Source organism: Rhinopithecus roxellana, chromosome 12 (genome assembly GCF_007565055.1).
Source record: "Rhinopithecus roxellana isolate Shanxi Qingling chromosome 12, ASM756505v1, whole genome shotgun sequence".
NCBI classification, from domain to species: Eukaryota; Metazoa; Chordata; class Mammalia; order Primates; family Cercopithecidae; genus Rhinopithecus; species Rhinopithecus roxellana.
In genome coordinates, this window is record NC_044560.1 from 34,047,246 (window position 1) to 34,073,068 (window position 25,823).

General features: G+C 40.5%; 1 protein-coding gene across 9 annotated transcripts in view; it reads right to left on the minus strand.

Annotated features, from left to right (window-relative positions):
• The window catches only part of LOC104676323 (serine/threonine-protein kinase TNNI3K), a 312,974-nt gene that overhangs the window by 14,591 nt on the left and 272,560 nt on the right, over positions 1 to 25,823 (minus strand). For 5 of the 9 annotated variants that reach the window (XM_030912769.1, XM_030912773.1, XM_030912774.1 and 2 more), the window contains one exon: positions 5,115 to 5,191. The exons of the other annotated variants lie outside the window; for them this stretch is intronic. In XM_030912769.1, coding sequence (XP_030768629.1) covers positions 5,115 to 5,191 — 77 coding nt within the window. The remainder of the gene's footprint in view (positions 1 to 5,114; positions 5,192 to 25,823) is intronic. 9 annotated transcript variants of the gene reach the window in all.

The following is a 25,823-nucleotide window of genomic DNA, read 5'->3' on the forward strand; positions in this document are numbered from 1 at the left end:
CCCACACCCATGTGGAAGGCTTCCTCACCCTCATGCGTTCTGACACCCACACGCCTATTCCCCACCTGCCTGCCCCAAGTGGGTCCGCTCCTCACTTACCTGGGGATCCAGCACTCAGCACTGTACTATGTCCCTATGCCATGTCTTCCTTACCCTGCTCAGGCTCCAGCCCCTTGCTTGCACTGGACTGCCTGCCCACACATACACCTTCTTCACTACCCTTATGCTCCAACTTCCTTCCCCCAGGCACTTTCCTGTGCCCATGTCCTTCTTAGCCTGCATGGAAGCACAGTGGCACTACTCTGTAGGACGTCCTGCTTACCATGCTTGGACTCTGGCCTTACTTGAGCCACTGTTCTCTCCACGCTTCTCATAGATACCCTTCTTCCTGGGCTTGGATTCTGATCTCCTATGCCAGGGTGCTTTCCCATGTAGCTACCTTCTTTACCATACTTAAGCACTACCACCTTGGCTGGGCAGCCCCAATCTCCTGTGGAAACCCTTTCCTTCTCCCACTTTTGATCTGACACCCTATGCCAGGCAGTGCCACCCATCACTCCCATCCACCACATAGACATTCTCCACACCTTACCTGGATTCTGACATTCTGACATCCTGCTCCATATCCATTGGGGAAGTCCACTTTACTCAGCCCTGTCTAATGATTTTGGACTAAATCATTCATGAAGGGAAGGGAAGGGAAGGGAAGGGAAGGGAAGGGAAGGGAAGGGAAGGGAAGGGAAGGGAAGGGAAGGGAAGGGAAGGGGAAAACAGTAACAATGGTGAAAGTTTTAAAATGCTAATCAGATCATGTCACCTCCCTGATTATAATCCCTCAATGGCTGCCCAACACATGTTGATCAACAACCTAACACCCTGTCTGATAAAGCCCTCATGACCTGGACTCTATCTAGTTCTGGAACTTCATCTTGTGCCACTCTGCCCTGTCTCCCCTCCCTATCCACCATGGTGGCCTTCTGGTTCTCCTTTTTGCTCATGCCTTGGAAACCCCACATTTGCTTTTCAGCTCTGCTGAATGCATTTCTCAGAGTCTTCTTATGGCAGACTTGTTTTTGTCATTTACCACCTCATCTAACCTTGTGTTTCCTATTTTCTCCTTGCCTTGTTTCTCAGTAAATATGGATTAAACAAATGATTGAATGAATGAATGATGTTTCCACTTCTGCAATTTTATTCATGTTTATCTTTGTCTGTTTACTCTGATTCTTTTTAACAAAGTTTGTGGTCATTGGTGAACCTCCTTTCATTTCTTTAGCCACTGCTCAAGGATGAGCCTTATGAGTCTCTGTGTGCCTGGCACTTCCCACAGCACCTGGCATGGACTAGTAAAAGTATTTATAGTGACCTGAAGGTAGTCTTTGTATTTTTCTACAGGGAGATGGATTTCCAATGTATACAGTTTTGGGGCTATGTGACTTGAACAAATATAGATTTTTATGCTTTTAGAGCAGGCAGGGATCAGCAAACTTTTTCCTGTAAAGGACCAGACAGTAAATATTTTAGGCTTTGTGGACCATATGGTCTCTTGCAACTACTCAACTCTGCTGTTTCAGTGCAAACACAGACATAGTTAATATGTAAACAAATGAGTGTGGCTGTATTCCAATAAAACTTCACGAAGCAAGAAGGGAGTTGAATTTACCCATGAGTTGTAGTTTACCAATCTCTTTTTTAGAATGTCAGATAAGTCCTATATGTGTTGCTCTCCTAAGCTGCCTTCTACCTTTGGGCCAAACAATGATATCTCAGTGAATGTAAGATCTCCATTCTTCTTAGATTTTCATAGCTTCTCCTAGGAGAGGAATGTTAAAGACTAAAATGTATGAGTTAATGGAAAACAGAAAAAATACCCAATTTATATTGATTTAGTGTTTACCATATATTAGACATGTAGAAATTGCATTCTCACGTCATCTTCATTACAACCTAATGAAGATGATATTCTTATTTTCATCCTATAACTGAGAAATTTGAGACTTGAAGAGCTCAACCAACGTGGCCAAGGTCACAGGTTATAAGTCGTAGAACTTGAATTTGAACTCAGGTCCATCTGAACCCAAGCTTTTAACCACTACTTTATACTCATGGCCACTGGGTAGTTACATAAATAAAAATCACAAAACCAATTTTATTGATGGAAGATAAAAGCAGCAAGTAGATTGGAGCCTACAGAGCAATACATATTCTTTTCCCCTTTTGGATTGAGGAAAGTTCAAAGGCCATCTTTGTTGATTTTAGATCTCTGGGCTCCTTTGTGTGAATTCAGATCCCTGCAAGAAATTCCATGTTCCTTTGTTCTTTATGACAAGCCAGTCTGAATGGGGAGGTTTTAAAACTCCCTAAACTCTTTGAACATGCAGAACATTGATCTTCACAAACCATTTGAAATACCCTAAGGAGGTTGCAAAATTACAAGCAATGTTTTTTTTGTTTTGTTTTGTTTTGTTTTAAGTGAATGTATACCAAACCTCTGGGACCCTTTGCCTCATCACACAACACCAAAGCTTTCCTCTCCTCCTCTGTGTATTCTTTGCTGTCAGACCCTGAATAAAAATGATATTATATAGTGGGGGTGCCTTGTTCTCATTGAAAACCTCTTCTCTTGCCGGTAATGTGGGGGCTCTTACCCCACTCTGGTGTGAAGTGCTGTGATGGCTCTTTGAATCCTGGGGCAATCCAGGGTTTGACATTTCCTGCTGGGCCAGCTGCTGCTCTTGGCTTTTGTATTGACAGGAACACGACTGTAGATGCTGCACGAAGTTCTCTGTGGCCTTCTGCACAGCCAGGCCTCCATGATCATATTTATATTGGTATTTATTAAGCTTTAATATGTGGCACACCAGAAGCACATTCCTTCAGAATAGGAGTCATGCTTTGTTACTTATCTCGTAGCCCTGGCATTTGGGCACAGAGTTTACTTGCAACACTTATTTTAAAAATAAATTTGGTTGAACTGAGCCCCTGGTCATTTCTTCAGCCTCATCTCTCAGACTCAGTGTTCTATGCAGGTTGGCCAAGTGGTCAGGCACTCGGGGTGTGAAGCTGACTGAGCCAGTTGTCAGTCTGGGCACCTCTACTTCCTAGCCGCTGGCCTTGAGCAGATGATTTCACCTTCCTGTGCCTCACATTCTTTTTTTGTTCCATAAGGACAATAACAATACTTATCACATATGTAGTTATTTGTGAGAATTATATGAGATGGTATACACGCAAAGTGCTTAGAAGAATCCCTAACACACAGGAGGTGCTCAGTATTAGCTATCTTATTATTGTTGTTATTATTCTCATTCTCATGCATGCCTGCAGCATTCTTTCCTTCCCCTCTTCCACTGGATAATGCTACTGATCTTTCAGGCCTCAGCTTCCCCAACACTTGGTTAGGTGCCCTCTTTAGCATGTTTTTTATCACACTAAAGAATCTCATCTTTCATTCTTTGTCTCTTTCCCCAGTATCCAGCTCATAGCCGATGCTAAGTAAAATACTTACTATATAATTGAATGCATAGAAAGTAGGTATAAAAGAGCAAATTAATTGGCTACCTCTCGTTCCAGGCCCAAAGTACCTCAGCCGGAGCAATCCTTTTAGAAACAACCCTAATGATGTTACCTCTCTGCCCAAACCCCTGCAGTGGCACGCATCTCAATCATAGTAAATCTCCAAGTCTTGCCAGTGGCCAGTCCCCTTTCATGATGTGGCCCCCTTAGTTCCTTGTTTTTTTTCTGTTTCTTTTTTTCCTTTTTCTCTTTTCCTTTCTTTTTTTTTTTGAGACAGAGTCTCGCTCTGTCACCAGGCTGGAGTGCAGTGGTGCGATCTTGGCTCACTGCAGCATCCACCTCCTGGGTTCCAGCGATTCTCCTGCCTCAGCCTCCTGAGTAGCTGGTATGACAGATGCCCACCACCATGCCCAGCTAATTTATGTATTTGTAGTAGAAATGGGGGTTTCACCATGTTGACTAGGATGGTCTCAATCTCCTGACCTCGTGATCCGCCTGCCTTGGCCTCCCAAAGTGCTGGGATTATAGGCGTGAGCCACCACACCTGGCCGTGGCCCCCTTACTTCCCTACTTCATCTCCTACTACACTTACCCATGATGATTTTCCTTCATCTGGCCTGCTGGCTATATTCTCTAAATCTGCAGACATAATCCCACCTAAGAAAATTTGCACTTGCTGTTCCCGGAACTTGTAAAGCTGTTCCCCAGGGACTTGTGGTTCTCTTGTTCACTTAATTCACGTCTTTGCTCAAATGCTATCTTCTGGGTGAGGCTTTCCTTCACCATTCTGTTTGAAATTGCAAACTACATTGCTTTCTTCACTCCCTATCCTCCATACCTACTGTAATACTATATAATTTACTTTTTAAAAAGTTGCCTGTCACTCTCCTCTCACATTAGAATAAAACCTCCATGAGGGAAGAGATTATTTTGTGTGTTTTATTTGCTGCTGTATCTCCAGAGCCTAAAAATAAAAGCTTTGGATATTTGCTAAATGAATGAATACATTAGATTAAAGTATGCCCACTGCCCTTAGAACCAAGAAAAATGACAAATCTTTTATGAGCATCATTCCAGAAGAGATTTATGTGACTTTTTCCTAATGCATTTTCCTGTACAATTTTTTAATAGGGAGAAGCTGTGTGGAGTTTCCATAGCGAGTCACCAGTTGGCCCTACATACCCCAGCTGTGACCACAGCCAGTGAAACTCCACAGCAGCCCTGGATTCCACACAGTGTCGGGTGCAGAATACTTGCACTTTGCTATCTAATAGGCCAAGCCCCCTCTATTTCTGGCAGGCCCACAGAGCTATTCACTTTGCATGTTTCCATAACCATCTGAATGGGGCAGAGATCAGGCTGTTAAAATTCCCAACGCACTCTTCAGAATGCCTCTAAATACTTCTGATGGTAATTGCCACACAGTTACTCTGTGTTTTGAAGACTTTTCACATAAAAGAATTCACTGGAGCTTTTGTGGACACTGCCACCAAAACTACTGGATTGTGTTTGCGGCTGGCCACAGTTAGGCTCTTGACAAATACCAATGCTTTGCAAAAACAATTTTTGGTGAAAGCAACAACTCCACATTCACTCACGCCTTTGGAATTGTGGCTTGATAGAATTTCCTTGTTCTCCATATGGGCACAGGGAGTTGAACATCCCACACTGGGGCCTGTCAGAGGTTGGGGAGAAAAGGGAGGGATAAAATTAGGAGAAATGCCTAATGTAGATGACGGATTAATGGGTACAACAGACCACCATGGCACATGTATACCTATGTAACAAACCTGCACGTTCTGCACATGTATCCCAGAACTTAAGTATAATAAAAAAAAAAAAAAAAAAAAGAGAGAGAGAGAGCAAACCACATGCCACAGGGCACTGATTCCTCAAGACCAAAGAAAACCTCAAAAGTTGTATTAGCAATTACCAACAACTATGTATTGATCACTTACTGTATGCCAGACCAGACACTGCCAACTGTCAGGGCCTGGTATACAGTAGGAGCTCAACCTCTGCAAAGCTAGACTCACAAAGAGGGCAGAGCTGAAGTCTAAATTTTCACTGAAATTACTATAAGCAGCTAATGGTCAGGCAGAGTCTATAACTTTGAGGCCCTCCCCCTTTTTTTTTAAGTCAGTCTCTTTCTCTTTCTCTCTTTCTCTTTCTTGTTCTTGCTTTGGACATTTCAAAAGAAAGAAAGAAAAGAAAGAAAGAAAGAAAGAAAGAAAGAAAGAAAGAAAGAAAGAAAGAAAGAAAGAAAGAAAGAAAGAAAGAAAGAAAGAAAGAAGGAAGGAAGGAAGGAAGGAAGGAAGGAAGGAAGGAAGGAAGGAAGGAAGGAAGGAAGGAAGGAGAAGAAGGAAGATCTTACACAACAGCCAACTATATTTGAATACACACACAAAAGAAAGGAAAAAAAAAGAATTGCTTGTTCTCCTAGATACGTGTATAGAAAAACACAAACATCATGCTCAAAATTTGATGATACATGTGTTTACAAATCCATATGAAGTATCAAGTGAGTTAATGTCTATAGATGTGCTTTCTGAAATAATAGGTGTTAGAAAATTTATTTCACATACAATTCCTTATTTAATCTTCCCAGCTCCTTTGTGGTATCGGTATTATTATATATTTTTTTCTTGAAGAAACTGAAGGGCAAATTGGTCAGGTAACTTGCCTCAGGTCACCTGGCCAGTAAGAGGGAAGAGAAGAATCAGACAGAACCCACACTGAGGCGCATTGTTTTTCTGTTCCACAACGTGGCTGTGTTACAGAAACCTTGTGATCTGCTGTAGTGAATGCTTGGGGTGTCCCCCCTCATTAGTAATTTGGATTCTTCAATTTCCAGTGGACAGTCGGGCTTGGAGTTAGAAGTGTAGGCTTCTGATCATGAACCTACTGAAGCTTTGGATCATGCAGCGCTGGATTGTAAGTGTTCACAGTTTAATCTCGAATTCCTTCTACAGGCAAAGTTTCCACTAAAGCCAGGGGCTAAGGTAGAAAGACTACAGATTTTCAACCTAACAAATACACCAGTTTTAATCCAGATTTGAATCAAATGATCAATATTCCAATCAGAAAATGAATCATGTTATTCTGGGATTGCTTCCTGGGGTATTTCTCTCTCTCTCTCTCTCTCTCTCTCTCTCTCTCTCTCTCTCTCTCTCTCTCTCTCTCTCACACACACACACACACACACACACACACACACACACACACTTCAGGGACCAGAAAAACAGCTACTTACATTTTGGGAATATGCGGTAAAAAGACAGATTCTCTCTTTTTCATGCTACTTTTTAAATGTATAATACCGTCAGGAGTAGGTCTTCTATACCGTGTGGGGAGAATTAGTCATGCAAATCCTACTACAAATATTCCCCAAGCACCATTCTGGAAGTGTACACCTTGGTCTACCTTTTAATATGAGACACCAAGCTGAAAGGAAATCCTGTCTAGGGAACGGGTAATCTGAGCTGCTGCAGGTTCCCATAGGAACGCTAGGAACTCACTGCCTTTATTTATGCGCATTTGCAGCAGCTGTCTCCTTTGGATTCTGGCTCTTAGCAAGTACAAGCAGCAGCTCCAAGAGCAGATCTGTCCTAAATGTCTCTCCTTGAAGCCCTTGAGTCCATAGCCTTCTATTTGTGTCTGGCCCCGATTCATCAAGGGCCTGAATGCTTCACCTGCTATATTAAGTTTCCAATAGCACCTGAACCAGATTTTTTTTTTTTAAAGAACAATCCCTGGCCAGCGAATCAGCATGAGAGCATTGGAAAAGTGATAAGGCAGATAGTAATTACTGCCTGTCATCTATTATTGGAGGGATGTTGATATATCTCCCTCATCTGAATTGTTTTGACTCTACCTGGATCTCAGTTACCTGTTTAGAAGATTAACAACAGTTGGATGCAGCCCCAGAATCACTCTGGGCTTTTGAGTAGTTATAATTCATAGCAGAAATGGCATTATGAATAGACCAGCACAGGCTTTAAAGAAATTCTGACTTATTCTCAGGGATCAAAACACTTAACATTTCAGTAGAAATAGCAAGAAACATTCACTCACACATTTATTCATTCATGTATTCATTTATTAGACCCTGTGCCCCTCTTATCATAAATTTATCACGCTTTGCTGCAATGGCTTGTTCATCAACTCTGTGAGAATAGGGACTGGGGCTGTCTTGCTGACACTGTGACCTCCGTGCTAGGAATATAGTGTGTCTTTACCAATCGTTTGCTTAATAAAGGAAGGCAGAAAGGTAATGAAAAAGGCTTTATGGAAATAGCAGCATTTAATTTTGACTGCATATATATATATGTGTGTATATATATATATATATATATATATATATATATAGACATTATCTAAAAATATTCTGAAGTTGAAGCTGTTGCCCAAAGGAGAAGATATATATGCGTATATATATATACACACAACACACATACATACACACACATACATAAAGCATTTACATGTATGTGTGTGTGACAGAGAGATAAGGTAAGGATTTATTGTACTAGAATACATATTTCATAAAATAGTTAACATTTATTGAACAGTAACTATGTGCCAGGCATTGTTTTAAGTGACTTACATAGATTATTTCATTTAATCCTCACAATAACCATGAAGTAAGTATCATTATTATGCCTGTTTTATAGATTAGGAAGCAAAGGCAACTGCAAAGAAGTGAATGAGCTTGGGTAAGATCTCACAGAGAAAACGGCAGTGCCACAATGTGAACCCAGCCAGTCCTACTGGGAGCACAGGCTCCTTATCACTACAATACACAACCTCCAAATATATCCTAAGTTCAGCTCTACAAACTTCTATGGTGATGGAGCGAGGACATTATCTAAAAATATTCTGAAGTTGAAGCTGTTGCCCAAAGGAGAAACAGCTGTAAGAACACTCTGTCCAGTCAGGGCATCCAGAGCAGAGAAGGTGGATCTGTGCTCCCAGAGATAGGCCCCCCACACTGCCACAGGGACCCTGCAGACTATTCAATCTTCCCTTCACCTCTGCTCCCATGTCACCACTATTCACAACTGTGCAAATTAAAGCTCCAAGCAATCTTCCCCAAGATGAGTCAAGCTCCACATATAACTACCAGGTCTAAATTTCATAAGGGGCCTCTTAGCCCTGTTACACCCACCCCAGCTGCTTAAACATGTTGCAACTCAAAGGGGACTGTTTTCTTTATCACCACCACATAGACCAAGTCCCAAATACCATATAGTATGCCCCAGGTCTCCCTTTCTTCTTCCTTCTCATTTGTTCTCAGTGTCTTAAAAATGGAGGCAGACCATACAGTTATCATTTAAAGAAGGATTGATTTTTCCCATTTTTTTGAAGTTGGGAGACAAAAATTTTGGTGTTTTTCCAAAAATTTTGGAAAGGGAGGAAGGAAAAGGTGAAAAGAGACAAGCAAGGACTGAGGGAAAAAGAGCCAGAGGCAGAAGAGATAACAGGGAAATAAACGGATGGATGGGCCTCAGAAATGAGAAGGTCGATTTCTCCATCCAAGGTAAAGAGAGGTGAATCCACGGAGTCACAGAGAGACTGGAGGTGCTGAGGAAGAAAGGTGGTGGAACTCATGCGAGGTAGTCTCAAATTCTTCATAAAAGTCAGAGGCGAGGTCACTTCGATTCTGTACGTGTATTTAAATACCATATCCTAAAATTTCACACTCAAGATCCCAGTTCAGTCAATTTTTTTGAAAAATTGAATTATCATTTATAATCAAGGTATATGAAGATGCGGATGCATAAGAATGACACTATGGACTTTGTGGACTCAGGGGGAAAGGGTGGGAAGGGGGTAAGAGATAAAAGACTACAAATTGGGTTCGGCGTATACTGCTCGGGTGATGGGTGCTCCAAAATCTCACAAATCACTGTGAAAGAACTTACTCATGTAACCAAATGCCACCTGTTTCCCAAAAACCTATGGAAATCAAAAATTAAATATACAAATGAGATTGGGCAAGATCACACAGAGAAAATGGCAGTGCCCAAAGGAGAAATAGCTGTAAAAACACTCTGTCCAGTCAGAGCATCCAGAGCACAGAAGGTGGATCTGTGCTCCCAGAGATAGGATCCCCACACTGCCACAGGGACCCTGCGGACTATTCAATCTTCCCTTCACCTCTGCTGCCGTGTGTGTGTGTGTGTGTGTGTGTGTGTGTGTGTGTGTGTGTGTATGTGTGTGTGTGTGTGTGTGTGTGTGTGTGTGTGTATTCTAGGCATAGATAACGAACTTTTCGCAACAGAATGACACATATTATAAACTTAAAGCTTTGGCTTAACTATAACATATCTTCGTTACAGTTACTTGTCCTTACATTAGAAAAATTTCATGTATAAAATTTAATTTTCTGGGGCCGGGAGCGGTGGCTCAAGCCTGTAATCCCAGCACTTTGGGAGGCCGAGACGTGTGGATCACGAGGTCACGAGGTCAGGAGATCGAGACCATCCTGGCTAACACGGTGAAACCCCGTCTCTACTAAAAAATACAAAAAAACTAGCCGGGCAAGGTGGCGGGCGCCTGTAGTCCCAGCTACGCCGGAGGCTGAGGCAGAATAGCGTGAACCTGGGAGGCGGAGCTTGCAGTGAGCTGAGATCCGGCCACTGCACTCCAGCCTGGGCGACAGAGCAAGACTCCGTCTCAAAATAAAAAAATAAAATAAAATAAAATAAAATAAAATAAATAAAATTAAAATAAAATAAAATTTAATTTTCTTTTAAAGATATATTCTGTGGGGTTATTTTGTAAGACTATTTACTTTATAAAAAGGATTCTTAGAAGTTTTTATCTCCATTATTCTAGCTTTCCTACGATTTTAGTTTAAAAATCACTTCAAAAAATTATACTTTTAAATTAAGGTAATTTGTTTTAAATTGAAGACTAAATACTCCTTAAATAATCCATATTTGTAAATGTTGTCTTAAAATCACATCCTTTACTTATGGAAATAAATTATATAAAAGCAAAATATGTGTTCAAAACACTAATATAATAATTTTGAGCTTAAAAAACAGATACTGTTTTGAAAACACTATTAGCGATGGATTATGAAGCCTCTGCACTGACAGTGTGCTCTCCAGATAGGTATCAGGTAAAATATGGGAACCATAAGCTTCGCCACGATTAGTAGAATCCACTAAGATCTGTAAGCAGTGGGAGCCAAAGAGCCACCCTAAAAAGGAGGTATATTGGGAGAATCAGAGATCCTTGAGGTAAGAACAGCATCTCAGAAGTGACCAAGAGTCTATAACTGCCCTTTAGATACATTGGTTCCTTTAGGTAAAGAAGAAGAACGAAAATGCTGTGGAAATCTCATAAATAAAAACAATGAAAGGAGTGAACAGTTAAGAGGCTATGTGGAAACAGGAGATGAAAATAAATATAAAAGTAGAACTCCTTTCAATTTCTATTAATGGCCTAATAATTCTTCTAGCCATCCAACTGTAAAGCAGACTGTCACATCTGACAACTCTTTTTTCCTCCATCGATCAGCAAACCCTCTCCTTCTACTCCACTGGGCCAATATTTCTCAACATCTATTATCATTTCTCTGCTTCTTCTTGACTTACCTGGGAACCTCCTGGTCCACCATCTGTCCTCTAGTAATCTGAACACAGCTGCCATATTAATCTCCTAAAAGTGCTATTCTGGTGAGGTCATCACTTGCTCAAAAACGCTGAATGACTTCCCACTGTATGCTGACCACAGTCAAAGATTGTTACTTTAAGTACTAGCTAGAGCAGTGGTTCTCAAAGTGTGATGCCTGGGACATCAGCCTCCCCTGGGAACTTGTTAGAAATTCAAATGTTTCATTCTACATCACACCTGCTGAATCAGAAACTCTGGTAGTGGGCCCAGCAATTTGTGCCTTAAAAAACCTCCCAGTGATTCTGGTGCATTTTCAATTTTGAGAGCCACTGGCTTTGTGATTGAGACAACGAATTAAGATGTCTTATTTTTAAATCCTTTTTCTGTTTACCAGTTGTACTCCTCACACAAGACACTTTCTAAGCCTCAGTTTTCTCATCGATGAAATAGAACCTAATTGAGGTTGCCACTGTGAGTTGGACATAGCAGATTATATATAATGCTTAGCACACAGCCCACACATATGGAGCTCTCCATAAATACCGTTATTACTAACTATTATTATTAAAGGCTACTCCTGCTCTGATTCTACACGCTTTCTACAGGCTGGCTCAGTTGACCCATTTACCATTTCCTGTCCAGCCTGGTACCACCAGCACAGTACCTTGCTCAAATAAGTGCTTGAGCGTTTGACATATGAATCAGTGAGGAGCTAATGCCAGAAAATTTTTGATACTAATTCAGTTCCTTAGCAAAGAAGCAGCTTAGTTTGAAATTGGATGGAGTGAAAATTCTAATGAACGTCAATGGGGCACTGATTTACTATCTGACCTAAGAGAATATAATAAACCAGTTATCTTTTATTCCCATCTGTAAAATGGGATTAAAGCTATTAACCTTTTTTTTTTAAGAGTTACCCCTACAAGATATATTGCATATAGAAAGTGCCCACAGGTGTTGAGAATGATTTGTGTAATACATAATAATGAAAAGCATCTACTGAAATAGGGATGGGGGAAAAGCTAAATTAAATAATCCCCATCAACAGAGCTGGGGACAAGAATGTTTCTGTTTTCATTTTTTTGAATCGCTACCAGCGTTTTCTCATATGATGCTCATGGGAGCATGCATTGTAAATATTTCTTTTAGACTTCTGTAGAGAGGTTGCTGGAGAAAATACTGTCTATCACGTGGTTAACAATTGTTGATAACATTTTTGTGAACCGGCAATAAGGGTATCTCATCTATGTAGAATATTCTAACACTGAAAAATCCCAGAAGTAAGCTGCCTTAACTTGTTATAATAAGGGTTGGGGAAACATGTGGTTGTATGAGGGTGCATTCATTATTACTACTAGAGAAATAATGCTGGAATTAGTGATGGGTAATATACAATGCTTTCTACATATATGAAGTGGATACCATATTATCATTTGTAACATATAATACTTGCCATGACTTGTCATTCCTCTTTTAAAAATAGCAAGACTAACTAAAGCCAGATTCTGACAATACTAAACCAATTTCCTCTACCACTGGGCATTGTTTTTCTCTCTCTAGGCCATCCTCAACCAAGTTGTGGAAATGTCCTTCTTTTTAAACGTGGCTGACCACACCACTTACTGCTGAGGTCCCATGTCCCATAGTAGTAAGGTCCCACGGCCCAGGTCTTAAGTAGCAGGTCTCGGTCTATTTCTCCAGCCTCAACATCTATTGCTCCCTGCTTCATATAGGCAGGCTCTGCACACAATGAACTTCTTTCTCACAGTTTTTCTCGCATGCTAAGCCCCACAGTAAAAGGACTTGATCTCTTTACTATGACACCTCATGCCTTGTGTTGTATGGATTTGATATTGCCTTCCCGACTCAACCATTCTCATCTTAAGTCAGAAACCATGTCTTATTTTTCCTTTATTTTCATCATTTAGCAACATATCTAGAAATTAGGAATCCCTTCCCCATCCAAGTAGATAGTGATTGAGCAGATGAGTGAACAAACAAATGGATAGCAACATTCACTGAGTAGTCTTCGACATTAGTCAATTTTTTTTTCCTGGCTAATGGGAAATTTCAGAACAGAAATAAATGACCATATTTTTAAAAACTTTGAAATACCAAAGTTATTATCAATAAAAACATGGTTGATTTACACTTCAGACCTACAATCTCAGCTTAGTTCCAGCTCAAAGATCCGCAGAGGATGGCTTCACCGGTAAGTTGACTGTCCTTTCCTTCCCCTCTAGTGAGGCTCCTAAAAACATCAGTACTGCTGTCTCCATTTACATTTTCTGCAAAGGCAAGTCCCTTCTTCTCAACTGAGTCAGGACATCAGAATCTTGAAGGCAGCCAGAAGGTAAACTGGCTCTATGGGGCATTAGGTTGGCAGGTGTAAGTATAGTCCTGTTAATAACTAATGATCTCCAGTCTAAAGAAATAGCCAATTTAGGAAGACTAGGCTTCTGAAGAGAAAAACCTCAGACTTCCCTTAGCTTTTATCACACTTATTTTTTGACCTACTCGAATGTCATTGCCAGATTCAGCTTTTAGCTATTTCCATCAGTGTTCAGTCTCCATTCCTCACCTGTTGTGTCTGCCCACCTCAAACCATGATCTCCTTAGTTTTACTACATCGGATGTCAGGCACCTGCCCACCCTGAGTTATGTCTGACCTCAATTACTTGCAGTATCTTCCTGACTTCTGCCCTAATTAGACTTGTGCCTCTTGCAGAACTGGTTGCCAACAGCAACCATCAGAGAAACTTCAGTCAAACAGCACACCCTTTCCTAGTATCATTTTGATATGTATGGGCATGATAAAACGTTAGAATTTCACCTTAATTTTGGTTAACCATATATTTATTTTCTGAGACAGTACCAAAAAAAAGTCTTTCAAGTCTCATACTGGGTTAGGTGTGGGTTTTCTGCATAGTCCCAAATGATGAAGGAAAAATAACAGGACTACGACCCTCAGGAAGGGCACTGACCTAACATTCAGTCTGGAGCTTGTTTTCTTCCTAAGCTCTATGAAGTTATGTCATCCCCTGTATTTGTTTCCTAGGGCTGCCATAAGAAAGTTCCAAACATGTAAAGGCTTCAAACAACAGAAAAGTATTCTTTCACTGTTTTGAAGGTTAAAAGTCCAGAGTCAAGGTGTTGGCAAGGTTGGTTCTTTCTGAAGGAATATTCTGAGGAAAATTCTGTGCCTGTGTCCTAGTTTCTGGTGAGGGCTGCAATCCTTATATTCCTTGGCTTCGAGGTGCAGCACTTCAGTCCCTGCCTCCATCATCTTCACATGCCATTCTTCTACATGTCTCTGTGCTCTTCTTATAAAGACACAAGTCATCTTGAATTAAGGGCCCACCCTCCTCCAGTATAAACTCCTATGAACTTCTCGCATCTGCAACAACCCTGTTTCCAAATAGGGTCACATTTTGAGGTACTGGGGTCTGAAACTTTAACATATCTTTTTGAGGGATATAATTCAATTCATAATATCCCTTCACATTATTACCACAATATTGATCTTGTTTTTTATCATGAGTTCCAAACAGAATGTCTTATGCTGTCCTGCATACCTGGCTTTGGGTTTAGATAGACGAGTCAACCCCAGCTTCCTCACTTAGTATCTCGGGAGATGTTTCCTGTTTTGACCAGTTTTCCCATCTTCAAAACAGAGATAATATCTACCTTGCAAATAATTGTGAATATCATATTAATAATATGTGTCCTAGTACATGGTATATTCTCAATACATTGTATCAAGACTTCTCTTTTCTTTTCTTTTCTTTTTTGAGACGGAGTCTCGCTCTGTCGCCCAGGCTGGAGTACAGTGGCCGGATCTCAGCTCACTGCAAGCTCCGCCTCCCGGGTTCAAGCCATTCTCCTGCCTCAGCCTCCCGAGGAGCTGGGACTACAGGCGCCCGCCACCTCGCCCAGCTAGTTTTTTTTTTTTGTATTTTTTTAGTAGAGACGGGGTTTCACCGTGTTAGCCAGGATGGTCTCGATCTCCTGACCTCGTGATCCGCCCGTCTCGGCCTCCCAAAGTGCTGGGATTACAGGCGTGAGCCACCGCGCCCGGCCAAGACTTCTCTTCTTAAGTGAGTAATTGTTAGATAGTAGAGAACAACATAGCAATTTTTATTAAAATGAACCTTTTCATCAATGCTCCCCTTTCACTTAAATGCTTCCTCTTGATAAGGAGCTTCTGTGTAAGTGTATATACAATCACACAAATTGCCAAAAGCATCACAAAGCCCTTTCAGCTTGTCAGCTTGTAAGCCTCTGACAAATACATAGAATTGTGTGAAAATGCTTTAAAACAATTGCTCCTAGCATTTTGGTCAGAATGTATTTATTAGACCGTAACTTATACTTGATTGTGAAAATAAACAAGGACATAAATGATGTGGCTTTAAATGCTCTATAAAGTCTGCATTACAAGACTCTATGATTCATACAGGAAGCTTCTATTTTGGTGTGCCTGGGTAAATTTGGCTATGCAAACTTCGAATAGCCTTTGAATTGAAAAATGCAGTTATCGTTTACTGGCTGACAACCTTTTCAAGGGAGAGAGAGGCAGGCACTGTACAACCAAAGATAACTTTACTTAATTAGTTTTTGGAAGATTATTTTCTCCCCTTAGTCTATAGAGAAACAAAGGTCTGTCAGCACCAGATGCATCTGAGCTTTGCAGATGTGGTTGTGGCTTCCTGAAATCTTTAAAGATTCATCTAAAATATGCTTTCAGGTCTCCTTTTTGTGAAACTTTGACAGGATAATAGAATTAGATTTGCTGAATTTCACTAAACTGTAAAGTAATGTGTCATCAGCTTCACTTACTTTCCAAAAAATATTTCTCTCTGGTAATACTCATCAATCTAGCTTTTCAACCCCTAAACATGAAACTCTGAAACAAAAAGGATGACTCCATCAGTTACGCAAGTGACAAGATGTTAAACATTTAACACTCCCACATAGTAGCACCAGCTGCCTCTGGATGAAGCAGATTTGCTTAGATTTGACATAGAGGAAGAAAAGGAAGACAAGGAGAAGAAAAATGAAAGGAAGAGGAACTCCTCTTGCAGTGAGAATGCAAAGTTCTCTGCAGACGTGCAGGAGTCTGAAGTGGGATATGCCTACTGCACAGAACTTTTCTCCTGAGGGAACATTGCAAAGACAGTTATCATCAGGTTCTCAACTCCCACTACCAGTGCCCCTGCATCCCCACCATTTCACGGGCTCACTCTGATAAGAGTCCCTAGTACACTGGATTAAAATAATGATGGGATGGGGACTCGGTACATTTCCACATCCCAGTATAATTGCTCAATAAATATCAGCTGAACAAACGAACTACAAAAGCACACATGGGCCTCTGGGTCATTCGGACTCTCTCCACAACCATTTCCTCACCTTAGGCACCTACCTCTGCTGTAATCTTAGGCTAGTGAAACAGTGTCGACTGAGCAAGCTGTGTGCTAGGTTGATTCTAACAACAGAAACCCCTGAATTTGTTAACAGCCCCAAACTGGCATCAAATTTAAAGAGTCAAGACTATTTTCCTCTTTAAGGGTCTTATCAAGAGGAATGTTAGTGAAAGGGCAAAAGTCATCTACAGTTTTCCATGGTGAGCCATTTACCTGGATGAGGGACAGGAAAGGCCAGCTTTAGGTGATCACACAGGGACCCCATCATAAGGCTTGTTAACAGAGAAGTTTTCCTTGTAGGGTGAGGCATGCTGCAGGGGGTGCCCATTTTGAAGAACACAGTATGAAGCTCCCAACAGTGAAGACAGAACAGTATAAATAGCAACCCGTCAGTGGTAGGTGTTTGTTCTTTCACTCAGTGGACTTCTGATGAGTAACTACCATGTGCCAGGCGTTATTCCAGGCACTAAAGGATGAAGGCCAGGAGGGGGTGGTGTGGGAGTGGAGATGCATATAAAGAGGAATAAGGCATATGGCTGAGATGCTGGACAGTTAACTCAGTAGGTCTCAGATTCATCATCCACCTTTTAATGTAGAGATTCACAAACTACAAGCTGTGAGACCTTTGGGTAAGTTAATTTCTTTCTTTCGGTGTTTTTGTTATGATGGCTGGATTTTTACACCTTTATTTCTCTTTCCTCACCATCTAAAGAGACAGACTTATAAACAGATGATCATGTGTGTGATGTCATCAGTACAGGAATAGTTGAGTAACATGAGCCACGCTGCAGTGCTGCCTGTTTTGCACAGTTTGAGGGGCCAATTTTGGGTTCAAGGTGGAGCTCTACTGTGTCTATGTCACTCATCTCTCATCTAGATTACCATATTATCCCTAGCTCCACGTCTGAGTCTGTACAATGACTCATAGTAAACACAGCTGCAGAAATCATGCTCCTTTAGGGATGCCTCACAGTTTCGAGTCATGCCCCAGGGCAATTTCAATAAAGATTGCTGGCTGCTCTACCCAGTCCCACTCAGATCTTTTTATGCTCACTGCCTGAATGAAGAGAAGAGTCCGAGGTCTCAGTGACTGGAAGGGAAGCTGCATGAAGGACAGCTACCCTCTTCCTTCCAACTTTCCTTGGGTACTGAACTTACTTGTCTCTGTGTTCTTTTTTGTCTACTTCTATTGACTTTAAATCCTCATCTATAGCTTCTGCTCTACCCACATTCAATCCTTTGCTATTCCCAAATGTACTGAGCAGTTTCCCACTTTCCTGACTTTGTCCCTGTTGCTTCCCTTTCCTAGTATACTCTTTCTTCCTTTCTCTGCTTGGTTAGCTCTGCCAAACTCAAGTGAAACGGGATGGCTTTTGGGAAGCCTACCCTGACTCTTCCCAGGCTTGTAGGGCTTCCTACACAAGACTTAGTACTGATCTTCCTGTTTGTTTCTCTGATCTCCTCCCTTAGACTGTGAATTCCCCCAGGACTGAAGAGATGTCTAATCCATCATTGGGTGTCCAATATTTACCATATGATTCAATACATAAGAGATGCTTAATAAATGATAGATAAATGCGTATCCAATGGAATTAGATCAGTGAGGAGGCTAGCGTAATAGGGAAAATGACACATACCTTTGTGTTTTCCACCTGTAAGTAATGTATTGTTAATTCTTTAAATAAAGAAAGAGTGGATTACTTGAGGTCAGGAGTTCGATACCAGGAGTTCGAGGCCAACATGGCAAAACCCTATCTCTACTAAAAATACAAAAATTAGCAGGGTGTAGTGGTGTGTGCCTGTATTCCCAGCTACTTGGGAACCTGAGGCACGAGAATTGCTTAAACTCGGGAGGCCGAGGTTGCTCTGAGCCCATTGCACCACTCCACTTCAGTCTGGGCAACAGAGTGAGAGATTCTGACTCAAAAAAAAAAAAAAGAAGAAAAAGAAAGAAAGAAAGAAAAAGGCCAGGTGCAGTGGCTCACGCCTGTAATCCCAGCACTTTGGGAGGCCAAGGAGGGTGGATCACCTGAGGTTGGGAGTTCGAGACCAGCCTGATTAACATGGAGAAACCCTGTCTCTACTGAAAATACAAAATTAGCCGGGCATGGTGGTGCATGCCTGTAATCCCAGCTACTCAGGAGGCTGAGGCAGGACAATCACTTGAACCTGGGAGGCAGAGGTTACAGTGAGCCAAGATCTCACCACTGCACTCCAGCCTAGAGGACAAGAGTGACACTTTGTCTCAAAAAAAAAAAAAAAAAAAAAAAAAAAAAAAAAAGCATATTCAGTTTGCTGAAACTCTTTATACAAGAATACAAGACTAGCTATCAAAATATTGGGCCTCTCTGGATAGGAGCAGACACAGTACTGTGTACTTAGAAGGAAATCAACACACATTTGTGAGTTAGTTGATTAATTCCATGAACTTTTCAATGCTAGCTATATTTAATTAAACTTTATATACTGTTCAAGATCCTATATATGTCTCTCGCAAAGAGAAAGAGAAGTTTATTTATCAAAGTATAACACATAGATCTCGGTAGTTGGTAGTTTTGAACAAATAACAGACAAGGTGCTGTCTAATTTAATGAGCAGTAATTTTTTAAAAATTCAAGAGATTTGACAATCTCTCAATAATTTTTTTCTCATTTTATTCTTTTTTTTTTTTTTTTTTTTTTTTTTTTTTTTTGAGATGGCGTCTCGCTCTGTCACCCAGGCTGAAGTGCAGTGGTACGATCTCGGCTCAATGCAAGCTCCGCCTCCCGGGTTCACGCCATTCTCCTGCCTCAGCCTCCCAAGTAGCTGGGACTACAGGCGCCCACCACCATGCCCGGCTAATTTTTTTTGGTACTTTTAGTAGAGACGGGGCTTCACCCTGTTAGCAAGGATGGTCTCAATCTCCTGACCTGGTGATCTTCCCGCTTCGGCTCCGAAAGTCCTGGTATTACAGGTGTGAACCACCATGCCTGGCCTCAGATCTTTTTAAAAGGTGAGAACTGATTGCCCTCTGTACTACTGATCTCAGGAAGTAAAAATCGGGGGTAAAAAAAGTAGTTAAACATCTCTAAGTCATGTTTAAACTCAGAATTGTCTACCTTTTACAAAAGAAATAAAATACCCAAAGAATACACAAGCAATAGAAAATTTGTTTGTAACATTGAAATTCAAGCTGGGTGCATAGGCTCACACCTTGGAAAGCAAGCAGATCGCTTGAGTTCAGGAATTCAAGACCAGCATGGGCGACTTGGTGAAACCCTGTCTCTACAAAAAATACAAAAATTAGCCAAGTGTGGTGGCGTACGCCTGTAGTTCCAGTTACTTGTGGAGCTGAGGAGGAAGAATCACCTGAGCCTGGGGAAGTTGAGGCTGCACTGAGCCATGATCGCACAACTGTACTGGGTAACAAAGTGAGACTCTGTCTCAAAAAAAAAAAAAAAAAAAAAAAAAAAAAAAAAAAAAAAAGAAATTCAGATCACTCAATACCAGAAAGTAGTTCATAGGTACCTTTCTAAGTCAAACACAATACTCTATTCCTTAACATAGATGATATGACAAAACCAACTATCAACATTTTAATATGGTGCTTTGTCCTAAATTTTATTTATTTCATAATTCATTTTCCTCTATGTTAATCTGATAAAAGATTATTGAAGAAAAGAGTATATGATTTATCTTGCCCTAAACAATAAAGGACAATTTTTTTAAATAAAATGAAAATCATTCATTTGTGTAAAACCAATAAATTTAGACTCATTAGTTCTCAAGCATCTTAAATCTTTTCTATTTTTATGTAGTACTCTAGCATTCAGCAGCCACATTCACAATCGACTATCGCTTTATTTTCAGGGATTACAGAGAAAAATTGAAATCCTCAAAAGTCATTTTCCTGATTTCTGTCATTGTCATAAACAGCTGTTCGGTAGAAAACATCCAGAAACCTTTAAGTTATTCCAAACGGCAACTTGACTGAGGAGTGGTCAACATTGTCGAATTTGACAATCAGGGAGTGTAAATAAGTAAGGAAAAGATATGAGAAATTTGTGGGTAAAGCTGCTGTTTAATGAGGAAAAAGGAGTGCTCTACTATCTCAAAGAGAATAAGTGATAAAAAGAAGAAGAAAGTATCTGAATAAGGATCCTGAATTTCAGATAGACACAGGCTTTCATTTCTCAGCCTCAGAAAGGGGATTATCCATCCGTGGGTAGAGCTGTGAAACAGGGACATTTATCTTTAGTTTAAAACAAAACAACACAAGTTTCTCAGGGATGATACTAAGTGTTTTATATGAATTTTATGCAGACCCTGTAAAAACCAGACAAGGTAATATTATGGTCCCTATTTTAGTTACTAAGGAAAAAGTTTATACCGTTCTTAAAGGCAGAGGTGGGATTAGAACACATACCTCTGGCTTCAAGAAGCAAGTTCTTTCCCAGTATAGCACAGTAACTCCCACTTCTGTTATCAGCAAAGCATCCTTCCTCCTGAGCCTCTCTTCTACCAGACGTATGCCCTGGGTTGGGCTCTGACCCATAGCTTGCTGTTGGTTTTCTCAGTTTGTGTGCAATCTCTCATGCCACTGGTCTGGCAGACTGATTCGCTACTTATCCTCTGACTGCAGTCTGCCTCCTGGCCTGTGGGCTATTTTTTAAATGCTTTTCTCTCTGCCTTTTGTAGAGTTTGGTGTCCAGATTCACCAGTTCTAGAATTACTCTGGCCAGGTTTAAGTCCCACATCAGGCATTTGCCACTTGTATTTTGGGGACTTTATTTTTTCTCATCTGTGAAATTGAAAAAATCATAATGCCTTCTTTATTTTTATGAAGATTAAATGATATAACATATTTAAAGTACCATGGCCTGTTATCTAGTACAACATAAGAACTCAGTATGGTTACACTTATGATGGTTATTATTATTATCACTATTTTTATTATACCTTCAGTTCTAGGGTACATGTGCACAAGGTGCAGGTTTGTTACATATGTATACATGTGCCATGTTGCTGTGCTGCACCCATTAACTCATCGTTTACATTAGGTATTTCTGATCTCTTTGCCAAGGCCACCTTTTGCAAGAAGCTACCCACATACCCTTTAACCTGATGGAATCATTGTCTGCCTCTCTTTTTTCTTAGTAACGCCTCCGTCTGTGTTAGAATACACTAGAGTCATGTACCCATTATTGTATACAATCACATTGCATTATAATACATTTGGGGTCTATTTTCCATACAAACTACTTAAAGGTAGAAATATTATACTATGTTTGCTTTTTGGCATCTTTGGTTCCTGGCAAACTCCCGGCACAATATAGGGACTCTGCAAATGTTTGTCGAATGAACACCTGACCAACCAGAGAGGAAGAAATACAAATGCTGCTTCAATTTTCAGCCTTTGTGATTTCAAAGGGACTTGAGTTCCTAAGTCTCAGAGCCCATGTTCCTAGATGACTAGCTCATACCATAGTACACTAAAGTACCATATTAGTAGGGAATACCAATGCGGCTAAAACAAGTTGTTTGAAATTCTCACCATAGAACTGTGCATCCCCATATTGTTGGTGTCAGTGAACCATCCTAATGTGAAGGAGAACAAGGTAGTACATTAAAGCAAAAAGGAGACTTTGGGGCCAGAAAGATTCGTATTGATTGAGCCATTCATTCATTCATTCAAAATACATGTATCCATCACACTATATGTCAACCATTGTGATAAATATTAAGAATGCAAAAATGAAAGACACAGTTCCTGGCTTCAGGAAGCTTACTCTTTGTAAGTGCATGTGCATGTGTGTGTGTGTGTGTGTGTGTGTGTGTGTGTGTGTGTGTGTATGTGGCAACTGACATTCAAAGACATCAATAATTACAATAATGTTTCTATTCTCTGATGGGATATATACAGAATATAGTAACAACAAACATGATGGGTAACTAATTGAGGGTATTTAGGACGACTTCCTAGAGGAGGAGATGTTGGGATTGAATTCTTTAGGTATTTTTGTGTTAAAAAGATGCGGGAGGGGTGTGAAGAAATTTAAAAACTGCTCATCATGTGTGCTATTTGCAAATTTTCCTGGACCTATATTTAAAGAACTTGGATTGTGCTTGCCTTGAAATATTTGTAATGAATAATACAGGGATCTTGCAATCAGCACACTACTTACTATTTGTAACTAAATTAAGATAATAATTTGTTCAACATTCCTTTCAATATATTTTCTTTAGTTTAATGAACCTTGTCAATTGATATTACAGGTATAAAATTATTTAATATGAATGGCTCTCCCCCCTCAAGAAACTTATTCAACAGAGACATGATACCAAGTAGAAAGTGGTAAATGAATTAAGATAGATAAATCTTTTCTGAGAAGACAGTGAATCTTTGCATCAAGTAAAAGAATGAGATTAGGGATGCTCACAGGGAGCGGTAAAACAACCTTGGAGAAGGAACAGAATCTAGAAAGAGATAAGAGCGAGGTGACTTTCTAAATACAGCACACTAAAGCTAAAAGGGTCCACAGAGATTGGTTACTGTATATTTGCAAGTTGCCTGTTAAAATCTTGTTAAAACGCAGATTCAGCAGGTCCAGTATGGGGCCTGAGATTTTTTTACATTTCTAACAAGCTCCTAGGTGATGCCAAAGCTGCTGGTCTCTGAGTCACACCTTGAATAGCAAGCATCCAATTCAAATGCCTCATTATAGATGATAATCCTAAAACCCAGGGCAGGAAGGGATTTGCTCATGTCACACAACTTATTAGTATGAGAGCAGCTCTCTTGTCTCACACTGTAGCAGCTCAGCAAGTAGTAAAAAGATCATGGGCTTTGGAGTCAGGCTGATCTTGGCTCAAATCTTGGCCCTGCTGTTTACTAGTTACAAAGCCTTGGGCAGGCCATTTATACTTTCTGTGCTTCAGTTTCTCATTTGTAGAATAAATAACTCTTAGCTGTAGAAGAGTTGTGGTAAGTCTGTGCTACCACAGGCATACAAAAAATGCACAATAGCATCTAGAACATAGCAAGTGTCTATATTTGAATACACATTTCTGTTCTATGCTACAGATCAAAATATGTAATGTGTCTTCTCTTTTTATCCTTTGGCCAGGTCTGTATTGCCATCAGTGCACACGGCAATATTATCTACATCATATCCCCCTGGGGCCCGGGCTGTGTTAGCATCTGGTGACACTTAGTGGCACAGTTAACACTGGATGGGCTGGCAAATAAGAGACTGATGAAGGCCAAAAAAACAAAAAGTGATTTCATTTTTCTCACTGTCTCTTTGAAAGAGAAGTCAGGGTGGCAAACATATATCCACTAGTAAATTTTTTGTCCTTGTTTGCAGATGAGGCCTTTAAAACATCTCATTAATAAAAAATGTTCAGCTAATATCACAAATATTAATGGTGATGATTTTCATTCCACTTTGGTTAATCCAGCAGTTATTTTCTTCCTGGGCCCATTATTTTTTCAGATTTCCTTAGTGGCCATTACCTAAATATCAAGAAAAGTCCATCTCATAGGTTCCAAGGAGATAATAAGAAATGACAACTGGTTAAATGTGTTCTTTTACAAGAAAATTCCTGCTTCAAATACTAGTAAGCAAAAGAAAGAATGATGGCATTTTTGCATTATATGAGGTTTAGATTTAGTCCACATGGAAGATGTTAAAGGTGAAAAAAAGAAAAAAAAAATCCATGAGGAATTAAACCTTTTAAACTGTTCAGAGCCATTGTGAGAGCCGCTTCAGAAATCTATTTAGAAATCATTGCTCTTGTATCTGAATCATTACAGAGACACCAGCATCGCCCACTTCTTATTGCTGTGAACATAGCAACAGTTGCCATGCTAGCAAGAGATTCAGATTCGCAACACAAACACTGGAGTCAGGAGGGAGCAGGGTGAGGCCCGAGCTGGAGTCAGGGCGGACGAACAGAACACAGTGCTGCCTGTATAGATTTAATTAGGCTGGTTGTTCTCTTTGGTCCCTGTGCTTGTCCTGTCAGGTATTTCAGGAGAGCAGAAGCAGTCTCAAAAGCAACATTTTTGGACCAAGTCTTACTTTCAGTTGTACACACAAGCAACTGCCAAAGGCAGGATCTGTGTGCTTTGATGTGCTTAAGAGTGGGTCTGGACTCTCCTTTGTGTATGAATGGAGAGGGTTTCTCTTCATTTCCAGGAATGAAAACCTCATAAAACTCTCATCATTAGAAAGTCAGGCCATTCGTTGTCCAAATATGTCATTTCATCTAATTGAAAACTGAGAAATCTGTCACCATTTATTTAGCAGTTTGCCTCCGGCGAATCTTCGCGGGTTCTCTTCATGTGACTGGGAATTAGGTAATTAGTATTACAAAACGCTTGAAGACGGAAATGCACTCTGGCTCGCCCTTTGGCTTAGGAGGGAGTGCATTTTAGCTCGCTAACAAGCACTGCTGACGGATAGAAAAGAACACGAAATTACAGCATCAGAATAGCCACGGTGAGAGCTGCATCTCATTCTCTCTCTCAAGTGGATATGTTGTAACCTAAATATGTCACTCGCTCACTCTTTTCATGCAAATCTTTTATGTGCGACAATAAATCCAGGTCCTTAAAGCTTATTTAAAAAAAAAAAAAGTTGCCAGTTTTACACACGTAGGGCTCTTCTCATATCTTCACTTTTATTAATTTCCCATTTTCATCACCTCCTCTTTTGAACAGAATCTTTTGTTTGATGTTCTTTTACATTTTTCATGGAGAAAGGCTGTTTCAAACTAAGGGTGGTTTTAAAAGTCAGGGAAAGATTGACATTTTTCACATGCTCCTCAACTTTGAGGCTGCACACCTTTGTTCGGTGTGAAGTCTCCAAGCCTCTCTCCTTAGTACAGCAGTCAGGAGGTCTGGAGGCGGCCTCACTCGTGGTTTGTCAACTGACTGCTAGATGGCGCTAGAGAGCAAGGCAGCCAAAAACAAGCAGCTAACATGGTTGCTTTAGTCCACATCAGCCGAAAAGGAGTTCTTAACATAGAACCCTATCACCTTTCAGCACAGACTATGTCCAGTTCTGGTGATTTGTAAGATACCAGAAGCATGAAATGCAGAGGGCACTAGCAATCAATTTATAGCCCTTCTTTCACTTTTCGTGTATATGTTTGTGTAAGGGAATTGCTTGGTCTGGGTATGTATCTACGGATACGGTGAAGAGGTGTTATGTAAATATAATAAATGGCTGTGCTTGCTGTTTGGACCTTCATGGAGATAGTTTTAACTTC